The sequence below is a fragment of the Cyanistes caeruleus genome, chromosome 8, assembly GCF_971803275.1.
Source record: "Cyanistes caeruleus chromosome 8, bCyaCae1.hap1.1, whole genome shotgun sequence".
NCBI classification, from domain to species: domain Eukaryota; kingdom Metazoa; phylum Chordata; class Aves; order Passeriformes; family Paridae; genus Cyanistes; species Cyanistes caeruleus.
The window spans coordinates 12,056,057-12,072,328 of NC_141708.1; the positions used below are offsets into that span (position 1 = coordinate 12,056,057).

Here is a 16,272-nt window from a genome sequence, read left to right on the forward strand (position 1 = left end):
ACTTTCCCAGGGTTTGCTTTCATTCTCAATTAAATTAATGAAAGTCCTCAAGCAGACTTGTACTTAGAAAAGTAAGATTTCAGTCCTAGCCTCTCTTCTTAGGGCGCTGGGTCCTTTGGGATTCTCCTTCTGGGCATGGACTTTATGAACTCAGATCTTACCCAAATCTCCTTTTTGCTTTTAAAGCAAGAAAGTTGTCAATGCTGCATGTTGGGGCAGAGATCAGGAGGAGCTGGTGTGGGTCTGACTGTGCAGCTCAGATGCCTGTGCTAGAGATGGAAGGGCTCTTTAAAACAGATTTTTGATACCCATGAACTTTGTCCTTCCTATCCAGAAATAAATCTACAGAGAGAAACCAATCTCTGACATGCCATTACAGTAGGCACCAGTAAAGACAGATTGTTGCAAACCTAGGTTTGTTCTCACATTGTGTTTTAGTGTGTAAATCCTTTCCTCCCTGCACTGCAAGTGCAACTGGACAGCCAATGCTTTTGGAATCTGCCCTTCCCAGGCACTGACCACCTCTGCTGTCTTTGTGTGCCACGTGACCATCCTGGGGAGATGCCAGCATGGCACCCAAAGCTGGGCAGTGCCTGAGCTGAAGGGACTGTGCTGGGGCTGGGGTGTAAAGCTGGCAGCTGCCTTCGAGCTCTTGGAAACCTCCTGTCCTGCTGGCTGCTTATTACCTCCCTGGAGGCTCCCAGCAAGGTGTCTGTTACATCTGTGCAGCTCTCTCTGCCTGCTCAGGTGGTGGGATTTGTTGTCTGTACTCCTTTCTAAATCCCCCTAAAGATAAGATACACGTGTGTTTGGAGCCAGATACACAGGCAAAACATCTTGGGGTTTGGAGGTACGGAGAGAGGAAGAAAAGAAGACAAAGGAGTCTTCTCCCAGCATGCAGCTAAAACCTGTGGTTATGTTGTGCTTGGCACAGTTTCTTCATTGTACTGTGCTGGGTAGTCACTCTCCTCTGGCAGATGCTCTCCCCTGAGCTATGAGAAGTGTCCTACAGAGATGAGTAGATACCATTTCAGATGGAGTTTGTGAAGTAAAATGTGCCATTGTGTTCTGAGCTATTGTTTCTGTTTTCAATATTGAAGTTATTCATGGTTTCCAGGGGACAATATATCAAGCAAAGCTAACAGGCTGTAGAGAAGATGTAGATTATGAAAACAGAGGGATTAAGTTTCATACATTTGGAGCTAAAGTCTCATCTCTCTCTTAGCAGTGGGAGCAGGGAAGTACTCTTGCAGACTCATAAAACTCAAGCAATTTAAATGAGGGTGTGTTTTTAATAGGGTTTAGTTAAAACTATGGTCAGCACTGTGTGAGCAACTTAGAAGATTCTGAGGATGGATTCTGTGGGTGCAAGTTCAATGACCTTTCAATGTATAAATTTGGTTTCAGAGAGTTTCTATGCCAGGCTTTGCACTAGCTCAAACAAAATCAGTTTGCAAAGATGGGGTAGGGCTGTCTGGGTAGTCCCTGCCTAAAACACCATGAAAATCCACTGTTGCCTCTTTATGCAAGAGGAGTAAGGAAGGGTAGAGGAGGGCCCTGCCTGACGGATGTGATTCTCCAGCTCTTGACATCCCCTTAGGGGACTGCCTGAACGCAGGAGGAGTCACGCTGGCAAACAAGGGGACCCATTAATGAAGGGCCAGCCCCTGTTCCCACAAGAGGCCATCCTAAATCTGTCATGTTACAGAGCAGAGCAGGAGTTTGGTTCCCTGGATGGTCTGACAGCACTGAACAAAACACTGGTAAAACCAAAACAGCCTGTAAATCATGCTGACAATATTTGGTGTGTGTTTTTGCGAACAGTAAGGATGCAATTAATACCAGTGCTCTGCTAATGGCCCTTCTGCTGCTTTTGGGATGCCTCCTCAAGCACCCTGCTTGCAGCTGCAGTGCAGTGTTTGATACTGTGGCCAGGGCTTTTAAGGACCAGAGGGTTTTTCAAAGCCATGCAGCCTCCTACCAATCTGTCCAGCCTTTGTGCTGGACTAAGCTGAGTTGAGCTGCTCCTAGTTGCATCAGGAGGCAGAATATAGGGCAGGCATTTTCAGTTTTTGCACTGTGAGCCTTTAGAGTGTCTTGGTAAAATTAGTAAACTGATAAACCCTAAAGTCTTAGTGGGGCTACACTGTATTTCAGTCATTGGCTTGAAAGGGTTAAAATTTAAAGGATGGAAAGTAAATACTTTTTAAAATGCCCAAGTGATGCAGGAAGCAGTGATTAATGGAAGTGACCTTGGTGCTTTGCTCCCTTTCAGTGAAGCTCTTAGACTTGCCATTGTGTTTAAAACTGGAACCTCTGCCCTGACAGTGCTGTCAGAAGCAGTTTTGCTGTCTGAAGGCCAGAGCTGAGTGTCCAAGGGCACTGTTACTGCAGTGTCTCTCGCTGGGACACGCTGGTCTCTTGCGGCTTATGTGCAGTCTGAAAGAACACTTAAAGTCTGTGGGTTGTAAGGATAAAAAATTGCAGGATGTAAGGAAAGATGCTCTTCTTTTGAAGTTATCTCTTCTTCCAGACAGGATTTTTACTGTGACCTGCAGTGAGCCTTTCAGAATATGCCTAGGTTGTACAGCCTGAACACCTGGGCTGGCTCTGGATGTCCCAGCTCTGGAAGAAAATCCAGCAAAATGCTTGCATCCCATCACAAAATTATGAGCTTTCCCCAGAAGCTAATTGACCTGATGGGACATGGCATCAGCATGGCTCTGACATCTCTGTGTGACCCTGTGGTACCACATAACTGCAGCATTCATCTGTCTAAAACAGGCATTGTGTTATGGCCTTACTTCCCAGGGATGCTATTGGGACAAATCCTCTGTAGATACCAGAGTAACAGGGGACATATAACTACCATGGATAGATGGAAAAGTATGAAGTAGCCTTTGTCCAAGCATCTTCCAGTGTGGTTAAGTTGGATGAGGCCAGATTAATTTAGCACTGGGGAAAGAAAATGCTTCTGGCAGGAGACGTCAATGGCTGCTCTGTGAAAGGACAGTGTGGGCTTTCTGAGAAGCTCTTCAGAGATGCACCAAGTGCCTCTGTCATCCCAAACCAGCACCTCAGAATGTTTTGCCAGGCTGCGTTGGCCACAAATGCTGGGCTCGTTCTACGGAGCTTTTAGAGAAAGCTGCATTTCTTTAAGAAAAATACCAAATGTCTCAGCTGGGAAACAGCATTCCCTCTTTTGATGGATCGAGTTGGGGAAAGACCCCTAGTCTCTGCTCCCCGCCTTCTCCTCCCCTGGCTGTTTTAGTTGGATACTGAGAGGTTTGTAAGATTTCCAAGATTTCTTGTGGAAATTTTCAGACCTGAGACAGGCATTTTCCCTTTGAGGATTACACCATGCTGTAAATGTCTGTTCTCTTTATTTTACATGCATTTTCCTGCTTTTGTTTGACTTTCTCATGGATTGCACTATATTTAATTCAGAACATATCCTATAATGCTGTAATTGTCAGGCATGTCAGCTGGTTATCCGGATGACTTTCTGCTTTAATTTTTTTTCTTCTTTCAAAATAAAAGGAAAGCAGTTGCTGCTGCTTCTCAGGGATTGAATTATTGCACTTCTCCTGCATGCTGTGGCATCATGTAACACCACAAGGGAGCCAGTGTCACTGGCTGCCTGATACAGCTATTCCTGCTGCATTGTGGAACCCGTTACTGCTTTAGGAAGAGATGGAGTTTCACCTCCTTCTGCTGTGTAAGATGTCAGTTCTGTGTGTGTGTGGCTAGCAGATGAGCTCCCCTGGGCTCAGTCTGTTCCACATCCTCACCCAAACATCTTTTGCAAACTTTTCCTAGTTGGTGTTATGCTCAGGAACAGCTCTGCTCTGGCCAATTTTGAAGGGGTGGGAGTTAAGCAGGCCTCCTGCTGTCTTGTGTCTGTGAGAGCGAACTGGCTTGTTATTCCTGTGAGAGGGTGAAGCAGAGGAGAAATAAAAAGAAGCTCAGAGAAATCTAGAGAAAGTTCTCTAACAGCTGTATGCTGTGGAGGGATCTGCCCCAGCAGCAGAGCATTTATTCCCTGCCATGCATTTCCTGTCATTGATCTCAGCAGGTGTGGTCCTGAGCTGGAGTAAATGAGGTCCTTCCATTCACATCAGGGATGCTCCACTGATTAACCTTAGCAGAACACCTATTCTAAAACAAAACAACTGAAGAAATTATCTTCCCTAGACCAGAATGTACAAGGTGAATCTGTGGAGATGGTATCTTGTGTTCTCCACTCTCTTGCTTGTTTTCACCTGCTGACATTTAAATGTTTATATGTTACCTAGCAGCATGAGATCCATTCTCTAGAAATGGTGGCCAACCATCTTCCTTAAGAAAGACCCCTTTGGATTCCCAGGTTAACCAGGATTTGGAATATGCTATAGATTACATAAGCCTACAAAGAGAGGATAATTATATCTGAAAACTACCATTAATACTTACTCCATTTGCTCCTGTCCTGCTGGGCTTAGATGAGTGTAGTTCTTCTGAATTCAGTCTCTGACTCCTGCTCTGCAGCATGAGGCTCAGAGCCTTTGATGGCGCTTGATTAACTCTCATGTCACATACCTGAGATCTGTCTCACATTTTGCCGGTGCAAAACCAGAAACAGGACCAGAGAGGTTTATCCACTGGAAAACTCTGGCAGATGACAATTCAAATCCATCTTGGCCATTCCCTTTCTTGTACATGACATGGTTTATAGTTCAAAATATAGCTGATGATGCTGAAACCATCAATCCCATCAGCAAGCAGCACAGCTGCTTTCCAACTTCAAAATGAAAGGAAATTACTGCAGCTCCTCGGGGGTTTAATTGATTGTTCCTATTCTGGTATCTTACCTCTCCTTCTCATCTAAACTCGTGTTACCTGCATTAGAGACTTTCAGATTTGCAGATGCCCTTAACCCCTCTTGCTGAGGTGTGAGTTCCATCATCACTAGTTTCAGATCCCTGGCAGTATCTGCTTTTCTTCCAGCTTCTTTGGCAGACTCTCTCAGAAGTGTGCACACAACCCCATACATGTACAGATTCCTCCTCTCCTCTTCCTTGTCTCCCAGTTGGCTGTAGCCCTTCTTTTCTCCTTGGACTTTGAGATCAGATCAGCCTTGTGAGAAGAGAGGTGCCTGATGCCTGACTGTCCTCATATACTTTACCTTTCAAGTCCATCAGTGTCTAAATTAAAGTTATTGACAGCTTTCCTCATTTTTAATTAAAAATGCATTTTCTGATGAGCACTTGGAAAAAGGGAAGCTGGTATGCCTCTTGGCATTCAGTGTAGGAAGAACTGTACTCTTGGGACAAGTTGAGTAGCCAAGACAAGTGGCAAGCTGGGGTTTCTAGGGGCACCTTGCAAAAACTCTGCTGCTCTTGGTTTGATTTTCAACTGCTCTTTCTCTGGGACACAAGTAAATAATACCCTGGAAAGGGAGAGAGGCCTCATCTCTCACTGTAGAAGGTCAGAGTCCTTTATAATTTTGCAGCAGTGGATGTCATTTTGCTTGCCAAAGTAAGGGGCTTGCATGAAAGTCATCCTCAGGATCTTTGTGTTATAAATAAATCTCCCTGTGACTGCAGTGCTGGCCTCCTGCAGAGCTTTGATTTTTATCTGTGCATGTGACAAACCTGCATCCACTTGAAAAGGAACCCGATTTCCACACTAAGAGATTATGTGGGTGTCCTCATTTGCTCATTTTAAGAGGAGGACTTCATTATTCTAACCAGAGGAATTAAAATTGCTGCAAGGAAGGAAGGGGAAGAACCAACAACAGCCCAGCAGGAACCTGTGTACAGTCTGTGGTATAAAGCATAGGTGGAGGTCAGGTAACTGTCTCAGTGGATTAATTTTAGGGAGTTGGATTTGGACACAAACTTCGGAAACCTCAAAACCAAACCAGGAGCAAAGTTCCCACTGGCAAATGCCACAGGGTCAAGCCATTGAATAGTTTATATATTCACATCCCCTGCACTGGCTGGTTTGTAGCAGAGTAAAAGCATCTTCTTCAAAAGAGATGTTGCCTCTTAATGCTGGGTGCTGTAAGTCCTTATGTCTGCAGCAGAAAGAAATGTTGTTTCATGAAAATTTAACCAAGAGAGTAGTACCAAAATGTAGTAAATTATCAGGAAGCTGCTTGGTTTCTCCTCCTCAGAGATGCTACTTGTAGTATCTCCAAGGGCACTTTTTTTTTTTTTAAGTAAGATTTTTTAACCAGATATTACCATTGCAAGGCAGACAGGGGTGGGATCTTATTTTCACAGCAGAGCTGATGTGAAATGACCAGAGATACTGTTTTATGGCAAACCCAAATGGTTTTGGTGTGCAGAAGTGGCTCTTTCTTCATGGCACGTTTGCATTTTACGTAAAGGTGACCTGAAACAAAAGACATGAGAAGGAAGATGCATGGGGAAGTGGTTGAGTTGATACTCTGAAATCTTCCTATTTAATTCTTGCTAGTCAGGTGGTTTCATGTACCAATAGAAAGGAGTGGAGCGGGCCAGTACTCTTGAGTCTGCTGTCTTTTCAATGAGCAGTAACTCACATGAGTAATTCCCTTGATTTTTAATGTGATTAATTGATGGTCATTTGCTAGAAAGTCATAATCTGGACCACAAGGTTTTATAGCAGGTCTTCTAAAGGAATTTTGGGCAGAGGCAAGAAGGAAGGTGCTTGGAACAGAAGGCAGGACTGTACAGGACTTGATTAGGAAAGATGTCAGCAAACTCAGAGCAGTTTGGAGAGACAAAGACTGGAGGGACAGTTTTGGTGGCGAGTTATTCGTGGACATGCATTTGTTGTGCTAGAAGTGAGAGTGGGATATGTTTGTTCAGCCTGACTCCAGACATGCTGTCTGAATGGATGGAAAGCTCACTTCCTGGTTTCCATGTACCCTCCCTGTTTCCAAACGGATCCTCCACCCTGTGATAACAGGTAACAGGTTTCTTTCTGCTCAATACACCAGTCGTGCAATTGGAGGCTCTTCCTCATTGTAAGCAGATGAACTGAGCTCCTCCAGTTTTGCCAAATGCACTGCCCAGCTCTGTTTTCCTATCTGCCCAAAGCCAACTATATCCCTAATTCAGTTCTCTGGGACTCTGCATCCCGACTTCCCTTTTTTGCCTTCATACAGGGATGATTTTACCACAGGTGACAGACTTGCTTTCTGATTTAGCAAACTTTGTCCCTAAGTTAATTATCACATATCAAAGATGTGAGTAACAACTTGTGGAGACTGCCTGTGTCTGAGCAGAGTAACCTGGGGCATTAAGTGAAGGGTTTATTTCATCAATCATATGTGTATTTGCAATTATAACAAGAATAACTTCCTTCAATGGAAAAGTATTTGTCACAGACAAAAGAGTTTTTGACTTTCAGATACTCTGTAGACATCGAATTAAGAGAACTGAAAATCTGTTTATTGGTCTTTGTCTGTTAATCATGTTAGGAAAGGGCTGTGAATTGGCTCGGGACATCCCATCATCTTTGGAAAATTTGGGAACATTTCATTCAGGTCCACTGATGTTCTTTTTCTCCTGTATACATCTGTTTCTCATCTTCCACTTTGCATCCTTCTCTGTGGGTAGGAGGATACAGAACCCTGCTTTTCTAGGACTTCAGCTCTAACTTGCACTGGCTTTGAATGGCAGAACTGGGCGCAGGAAAGTGCTGAGGAAAGACTCCCTGCTTCTGCTGCACTTTATTCAACTTCAACATCCTGAAGGCTTCCAGAGTGCCCCTGCCTCCCCCAGCTCCCTGACATCCAGACCTTCCCAGTGGAGGCAAGAGCTGGGGTGGAAAATGTAGTCTAGGAAAGTTTAGCCAAACTCTTCCAGCTTCAGTTTATTGTATCTATTTTGCTGATATCCACCCTCTAGATAAATAGCACTAAGTTATACCCGTTGTGGCTCTCTTGAAGTGGTTAAAAAGGCTTGTATTAGCCAAGATAATCTTACTCCAAGAATAACCCTGGGAATTTGACTGTATCAGTTCCAGCTTCAATCAGTCACTGCATAGTAAAGTGAGAATTGCCTTCCTGGCTAAAAGTGTAGCAACAGTGAAACTTCAAGTCAGTAGGTGGGGATTCCCTCCCACTTTTTTTCCACCTCTTCTTTGAAGGAAGCTCCTGCCCATGCCTGACCTCAGACACCCAGAGCTCTACCTACAAGAAAACAAAATTTCCCATTTTTAATAAAAAACGTGTCTTTGTAGACAGAAAAGCGAGTTAGCTAACAATCCGCAAAGCTATGGTCTATTTATTTACCATGCTGACTCCCTGATGGGGAAACATGTGGGATCTTTTAAGTTCTTCTCCTGCACAGATGTTCCTTCTACTCCCGAGTTTCCTCTTGATCTTTGGTTTGCTGTGCCATATGGTGAAAACGCTGGAGATGTTGTGTGCAGTGGAAGGCGAGAAGGATTCTGCGTGCTTAAAACAAAACCAGTAAAAAATAAAAAAAAAAATAATTCTGACGGTTTTTCCTCTAGTTAGCAAAAAAATATTTTTAAAAGGAAATCTGTCGAGTTAGCAAAACCGCTGTTAACTTGCACAGCCTCTCTGTTGGACACGTAGCACTGATGAGATTAAATGCTGATTGACGAGTATCCCCTCCCTTCCCCCAGCTCTTGCTGCCACTTTGCATATTTGTATTGAGCTGTAGATCCAGTTGAGGTGAGGAGATAGGGGTTCTGCAAGGGCAAGTAACACGACTGCTTGTTTTTCCTTCCTTTCCTTCCTCAGAGATCACAGGAGCTGTGGGCTGTGAGTTGAAAGATGTCTCTCCTGGTCGGTTGGAAAAGAGCTCTTGGCAGGAACTTTGGAGTTCCCCTTGCCCGAAGGAGTCAGGGCTTCTGAGTAGGAAGGGGACATTGAGCATCATAGAGACATCATGCATCGGAAACACAGGGAGAAATGAAACAGAATGGGAAAATTTGGGTCTCTGTCTTGGTAGCACCATGTGCTGAATGAGAGTGAAATGTTGCAGAGGGTGAATGGGAAAGATGAGAAACTCTGAAACTCCAGTTTTCAGGGCTGGAGCTGGTCTTTTTGGGGCGAGTCCATGAAGGCATCACTAGAGCAGATGCATCTTTCTGTCTGAGGCCTTTCAGCTGGTCTTCAGCCTCAGTGGCACTTGTCCATCAGGCCTCATCATCCAAGGGTATATTGTAGGGCTCCTTTAGGGAACATCAGATCAGCTTTCCTAGGCTAGGAAACTATGTGCTAAAGGATACTGGGCTGAGGGTACACCCACCTTGAGCTGTGCTTTCAGGCCATTGGTGGGGCCTGTGTTCTGTGGGATGTTTTGCTCTCTGAGGCCTCCCTGCCTGCTGTAATCCATGTAGAGACTGCAGTGAAAGATACTCTCCAAAACCCCATCTCTGTCTCCCAGAGAGAACAGAGCTCTTTCTTACTGGACCAGAACAGTGGGTCTTTCTGGCTCTGCCATAAAAGCAGAGCAGGTGTTTTCATTATTATATAATAAATATATAATATATATATTTATATTATATATATTATTTTATATATTATTTATTGTTTAATCTGGTTGCTTGAACAGCATTTTTAGCCAGGAGGGTGGTCTCTCAGATGGATACGTAAAACTTGTTACTCCACCAGCACACGCAGGCTGTGTATTAGAGACAAGGCATGTGTTTTGTAGCAAAAATTAGGAGCCTAATTTTAGAATGACAGTAAGGCCAGGCTCAGCTGTCTCCCTGGGCCCTGTCCCAGCTCCTTTGTGCTGCCAGAAATTTGCCCTCCCTTTCTTGGAGTGAACTGTATCGTACCTTTTTATGTACAGGCTTCCCTCCAACAAGACAAAATAATTCCTGCAGTTGCTTTTGTCTTAAACCACACGCAAACCAAGAGATTCCTTGGTCCCTATGCAGATGGTCCATGCTTCCCCCTAAGATGTTTGTTGTGCTTCCTTTGCAGATGCAGCTTCTGGACAAGTTCCCTATTGAAGGAGGCCAGAAAGATCCCAAGCAAAGAATCATTCCTTTTCTACCAGGTAATGCTGTGGGGAAAACCCTAAATAAAATGGCTGAGAGCAGCTGGAGACCGCAGTTCCCCAGCTACTGTCTCTAGTACTTTTTGTGGCCATTCTTATAAATGCCTTTTCTTTGGGAGCTCATACACTCAGCCTTGCACCTTGTCCTAAAATAACTGGCATGGTGTTTAGAGCTCTCAGGAGATCTTGCATCAGCTGTTCTGATTCAGGTTTGCTCATGCCCTGTTACACAAAGGAATTTGATGGCTTTTGGGGGGATTTGTGTCTTTGGGGTACAACCAGGCAGCCTGAGCTCCAGCCACCATTTGGGAGACCACTGGGGACCAGAGCCAGTCTTTGTTATTTGGCTCTGCAGACACTGTTACTGTACAATAAGGAATTAATAACTGGGGTTGCCCCTGTGATAGAAAGGAAGCTGAAGGAAGGTTAAATGGAAATAGGGATTTCTGCAATGCTGGCCAATAAGATATTTACTTATCTTTTTAGCCTGAGCCACTGTTTCTCTGACACCTTTCGTAGAAGGCCTGGACATGACAGATATCCTGTCCTCTGGATAACAGCACACACTTCTACATTGCTTCTTTTAGCAGCGGCTGCAGGGATGGCATGGAGGAGATGAGCCAGACCACAGTGTGCACTTGGAAGTGCAGGCTCTGGCCAGCTCCCTGTTGTCTGACTGCACAATTCTGGCTGTTGGCTTAAAGTTTGGCTTGCTGTACTGCCTGTCAGGATAAATGGAGTATTTTCAGCCCGTTAAAGGCTCTGTTCTGTCTCTCACTATAAAAAGGAGATCCCAGCACTTTCCTTAAAGTCTGTGAAGAGAAGCTGGGATGGGAGGGTTTAGTCCTCTCCAGGAGCATGCTGTGGTCCCTAACGCTATTTGCAGGCAAAGCAGCTGCTCCATATGTGTAGTGGGCACAGCTCCAAGGTTACTGGGGAGCAGGGACTTAAAAACAGCAGCACAAATACATGACACAAGCATCAGAGCCACAGCAGGGCAGCAGGGTCTTGGCAGCCTCCATAGACCTTGTGGAAGGCAGTCCCAGGCTCAGAGTTTGCTCTCTGCAGTGTTCTATGCTGCATTCAGAATCTGTAGCCGGAGGAAGGTGGTGTTGCCATCCATTTCCTGTCTGGGATGAAGAGAGAAGTCTAAGAGTGGGCTCTCTTTTTAGCTGTACCATCAAAAGACTCATAGCCAAATCACTTTGTGAAACCTCTTTGTGATAAGAATGGAAATTGCTGGACTGCTATTCTTACCGGAAAGCATTTTAAGGTCTGTGAAAGCACTGTACAGGAGTGCAGATGGCTTCACATGAGGTGCTGTAGGAAAATCCTGTCTGCAGGTAGCATTTGTTCCTCCTGTATTGACTGTCACTGGCCTGTTTTGTTTTCTCCTAGAAAAGTGTTGGCTAAGTGCAGGTGGCTGCTTCTCAGCCTTTTGCAGATTGTAATGATGGATGTTCTGATATATGGGTGCGTGATATTTGCAGAGGGTGAGATAAACCCCATACGCCCATTACAACACTTCCTACCCTTCCCACCCTCCAGGAACATGAGGGAGATGGTAGTGCCACATGTCCTTGAGGGGAAGAGTTATATCTGGAAAACATTTGGGTTGACTTAGTGTCCCAAAGAGAGAAGCTGCCATAATAGAATAGACCTCAGCTGTATTTAATTTAAAATTTCTGTGATATATGTTCTACTTTTGATATCGAATCTCTGCCTCTTTCTTGTTGAACTGCTGAACAGCCCTTGTTGCTTTACCCAGGAACAAGGTGACTCAGCTAAATGTCAAACATTGTCAAACTCCGTTAAATAAACTAGCTGCTAAAATTAGAATACGCATGGCATTTCTGCAGCTGGAGCCATGGATTACGGAAATGAATACCTAGCTATAAACTCTCTTAATTAAAAAATGGCAAGGCAGATGTTTGTACTTAAATCCTACTTTATGAAGATGTCATGGTCCTGCTTGCTATTGTGGGTCTGATTCAACCAAGCTGGACTGGCTCTGCATGCTGGGTTCTGAGTGCCCAGGGTTTGCTGTGCCACCTGCAGGGTAGGACAAATCCCCCCATCAGCTCTGGATTAGGAATTTGGCATATTCCATCCTTCAGTTCCCGTGTGTCGGTGCTCTCCCGAAATAATAGTGCTTGACTGTGCTGGAAACCTTTTACCTATAAAACCAAGGAAAATGTAATGGGGTTCAGAGCCTTGCCCCTACAAGGACAGACCAGACTGGGTTCAGCAGCAGGAAAGTTCAGTTCTTCTTTTCTCCAGACACCTTTAAAGATCTTATTTTCATCAATTTTTTTCTTCAAATATATTTCCCATCACTTCTCCCTTACACAAATAAGGAGTCAACACCTTTCAGTGCCATGAAGAGATGCAAGGAAATTATAAACAGTGTCAGGTAGTCCTGTAGAAAATGTCCTGTGTACAGTTTTTTAGTTTTGTTTTATTTTTTGAGAGTGACTTCCTTGCCTTCAATTTTTTAAATTTTTTTTAACCATACTGAGAGGGAAAAAGTGATATTTTTGTCTCCTTTCCTCATTTTATCTTCTTCCCATGAGTTTTTTCCGTTCTTCTTTCTGATTTCCCTTTTTACTATTGGAAAATCCTGCATCGGGAGGGGTTGTGCAGAAGAAAACTGCATGAGAAACTCTGTGGATTGGCCAGAGAGAAACTTTGTAGCTGGTGGTATGATTTTTTTTTTCTTTGGAGGGAGACTGTGGAAGAGTCAGAATAAAATTTGATGCAAAAACCCCTCTACAGCGAAGACAGTTTGTTGCTCTAAGAAGACATGGATGGAAAGTGCTGTTTGAATGTACCAGTGTGGCTGTTGGTTGAGCCCATTTGCAATACACTGATTTCTCCATCACCTCTCCTGCTTTATATCTGAAGAATGATCTTTGGTGTGTGGATAAGTAGTTTTGCTCCCTCCCTGCCAGGTACTTTTACATCTGCGTCAGCAGAGAAAAGGGTTTATGGATTTGGGCTCCTCTTTTCAGGGATCTTGAGGTAATTAATGAAGGAATTTCAGCTGGAAGGAGAAGACTCGTCTCCTGAGCTTCTGGAGACCACAGTGGCAAATGAAATTGCAGAGACAGCACGATGCAACTCCGGGATTAACAGTTTTGCAGTGGTTGACCCAAGACTCCAGGACTTGCATTGTTTTTCATTTCTCTTGGCACTAAGTGGGAGAGCCATCTGGAGACAAAGCTGGAGGCATGTCAGCTTGTCTTGCTCCACTGTGTCTTCCAAAGTGCAGCCCTGTGGAAAACGCACTGCATGGCATGAAATCATTGTGTCACACTGGGCTGCAGATCCCTGCCTTGGAGAGAGGCTTGGGCTTGCCGTGGCATGGAGGGCTGGCCATTGATGATGGCAGCCCCTTGCATTTCCCACACAGATTCTAGCTTGATCCCTGTTGGACTTCAAACCACTTTTGACCCCCACTGACAAAACAGGAGGTTTTTGCATAGGATGTGCCAGAAGGGGAAAATCTTCACTGGGTGTCTGCTCTGCAGCTTCCATGCTGCCTGGAGAGGGAGACATCCTGTTCAAGAAGACTACTTTGTGTGCCTGGTTTACCTAACTCTTGGGAAGCTGAGTCCTATCCCAGGGAAGCAGGATGATCAGTGCAGGCTGCCCTACCAGCTTGGTCAGGAAGCTGGAGGAACAACACCCCAGCCTGGCTCCAGTCGCTGCCTCCAGTGCTTGGAGCCTCTACCAGAGAGGTAGAGAACTTCTCTCTTCCTTTTTTTCTCACTCAGGTTTTCCCCCCTCCCTTGACTAAGGTGAGGAAAGAGGATCCATGGATCCAAAGATCCATTTTGGGGCACGTGCTGCCAGTGTAGCTCGGTGGCTGTGTCCCAGGGCACTGGGAGGGATGCCAGCATGGGGGATGAGATGTCACCCAGCTGCTGTCACCTCGCTGTGCCCCGCTGACCTGCTCTGCCCCTGAGAAGAGAAACACTCCGGCACCATCTCTGGGACTTTCTCCTTCGTCGTTAGCAGGAGCATAGTGTGCCTGCTGAGGCTTTTTTAGGACAGGCAGCAAATTCAGGGCGGCAGAGATCCCTGCTGGTAGTGCGAGTTCGGCCCTGTTTCCTGCTCCAGAGCTGTGGCGAGTTGCTCCTGCCTGGAACAGTGGGTGGGAGTCGGATGAGCTGATCCCTGCCTGGAGGGCTTCGCCCGACTGCCTAATCTCTGGGCAAGGCTCCCGGTTCCCCAGAGAAGCCCCAGTCGGTCCCAGGCTGAGGTTTGCTGGAGGCTGTTCCTGCAGCGGAGTCGGAGGAGCGGGCCCAGCTGAGGGCAGAGGCGTGTGAGTCAGGAGGGCCGCGGGAAGGGAGAGGCCGGCCCGGCGAGGGCGCGGCCCAGCACCGCCCAGACACCTGGGGCTGCCGCGGGAGCCTCCCCGCTTTGCACAATGCAGGAGGATGGGGAATAACCTCTCGCCAATGCCGGCTGGGACCTTCCTCACCTCTGTTTCTGCCACTCCCGGGCTGCAGTGGGGAAGGAGATCTGCCGATGAGCTGCATCCCAGGTGCTTGTGTCTGCTTTTTGGTTTCGGTTTGAGGTGCTGGGTTTGGTTTTACCCTCTCCCCTTTCCAGTGCTGTCTTTTTGGTAAGACGAGGTTGAGGAAAAGGGCTTCACTAAGGTTTGCAACAGCAGAGTTTTGTTCACGGTGATGAGAGCAGGATTTGTTTTTGGTTTTGTTTTCCTCTCACCTTTGTATATTCCAGCTTTTCGCCTTTTGTTTTTCTTCTCCGGCTCCGGGCTGGGGGAGAAGTATTGTTTTGTTTAGAGATCATGTGCTGGAGCAGAGATGATGGGTTCCTCCTCACACAGCACAGTGACCCTCAGATCCAGCCATTCGTGTTCTACCTGTGTAAATCAGGACCAGCGTCAGCAAAATTAGGATTTGGCCATGTATAATTTTGTCAAAGGTGCTGCATTTCAGCAGGGTACAGTGCATGGAAAGTGCTTTCAACATCTATTCTGCCCACCTTGGGAGGCAGGGAGATGATCATTGTAAGGCACACACTGGACAAGGAGGAGCCTTAGAACTTTTAGAGATATTTTTATTGCGGCTATTTTCTCCCTTGGAGAGCTGGTTGCTAGCAGAGCATTTAAAAGGAAATGCATTCCTGTCCTATTTCTTAGCTGTATTTTATGTGCAAATTTCAGATTTGTTTTTAATTTTTGAGTATTCTGTCCTTCATCAGTCTGAGCCAGGGCAGCAAGTTATTAGTAAGAGATTTAAACTTTTTTTTTTAAATAATTTTGAATTCTTCAGAATTTCATTCCTGACCTACTCAGAAATGAACAGTGTTGCAGCAGTTCAAAGCCAGTCAAAAAGTAGCATAAAGATTAAAAAAACCCAAGAGAGATCAGATTCTCTCTAAAAGATTAAAATTCCCTTTATCACGGCATGTCTTATGTTTTAGATTAAAATATGAATTAAGTTATTTGAAAGAGTGTTCCATTAATATGCAGGGGTAGTCTTACAGGTATGATAGACACACATACTGCAAAGTCTCAGATGTCTGGTTTGCTGAGCCTTACCTGTGTAACATCAATAACAAAGATGTTCTGCTGTGCTTTTCTGAATATAATACAACAAACTCAAGAAGAAAGAGGGGCTCTGTCTCCATCCCCTTCATCACCTGCAATAAGGCATCATTGCAGTCCCCTGTCCCAATCTCTGAGGAGCTACCAGAGGTCAGAGAAGTGACCCATGGCACTGTGGCATAAGATACTGTCGGCTCAAAGAGTTTTGGAAATTTTTTTGGGGGCCATTCCATAATGCAGTGCTATTTCATTTTAATATATGTATTTTACATTTTCCTGCCTGTTCTCTTAAAGGGGAGAGTACTTCCAGGTTCAAAAACAACTTACATTTGAGCCTGGATATTGTGTTAGCAAGACAGCTAACGGGTCCCTGGCTTCTTTCCACTCCAGCTTATTTAGAACTTGGGTGATGCCGAGCTTCTGGTGAGCTGCCCTTCAGCAGCTCCTATTGTTTGAGTTCACAGTTTCTATTGTGTCTTTCTATTTTCTGCCTTGCTAGGAGGGCTATTGTGGAAAATTAATCTCCTGTCTCTCACAAGAGGAGAATGGATTTCCTGTCGGCTCTGGGCTTGAAGGGAAAGCAGGGGCTGCCGGGAGGAAGCGGCTGCCCCTCAGCCGGGCGGCAAGAGGATTGATGATTTTGAGGGGAACAGGCGTATTCTTTTCTTTAGGCTCTGTGGA

At 45.3% G+C, this 16,272-nt stretch overlaps 1 protein-coding gene across 17 annotated transcripts in view; it reads left to right on the forward strand.

The window, feature by feature from the left end:
• SH3PXD2A (SH3 and PX domains 2A) overlaps window positions 1-16,272 on the forward strand; it is a 243,399-nt gene that overhangs the window by 58,817 nt on the left and 168,310 nt on the right. For 9 of the 17 annotated variants that reach the window (XM_086899425.1, XM_086899424.1, XM_086899427.1 and 6 more), the window contains one exon: window positions 9,938-10,013. In XM_086899425.1, the coding sequence (XP_086755551.1) occupies window positions 9,938-10,013 (76 nt within the window). Of the gene's footprint in view, window positions 1-9,937; window positions 10,014-13,883; window positions 14,563-16,272 lie in introns of those variants that run through there. The other 8 variants (XM_086899429.1, XM_086899432.1, XM_086899433.1 and 5 more) reach the window with 6 other exon arrangements.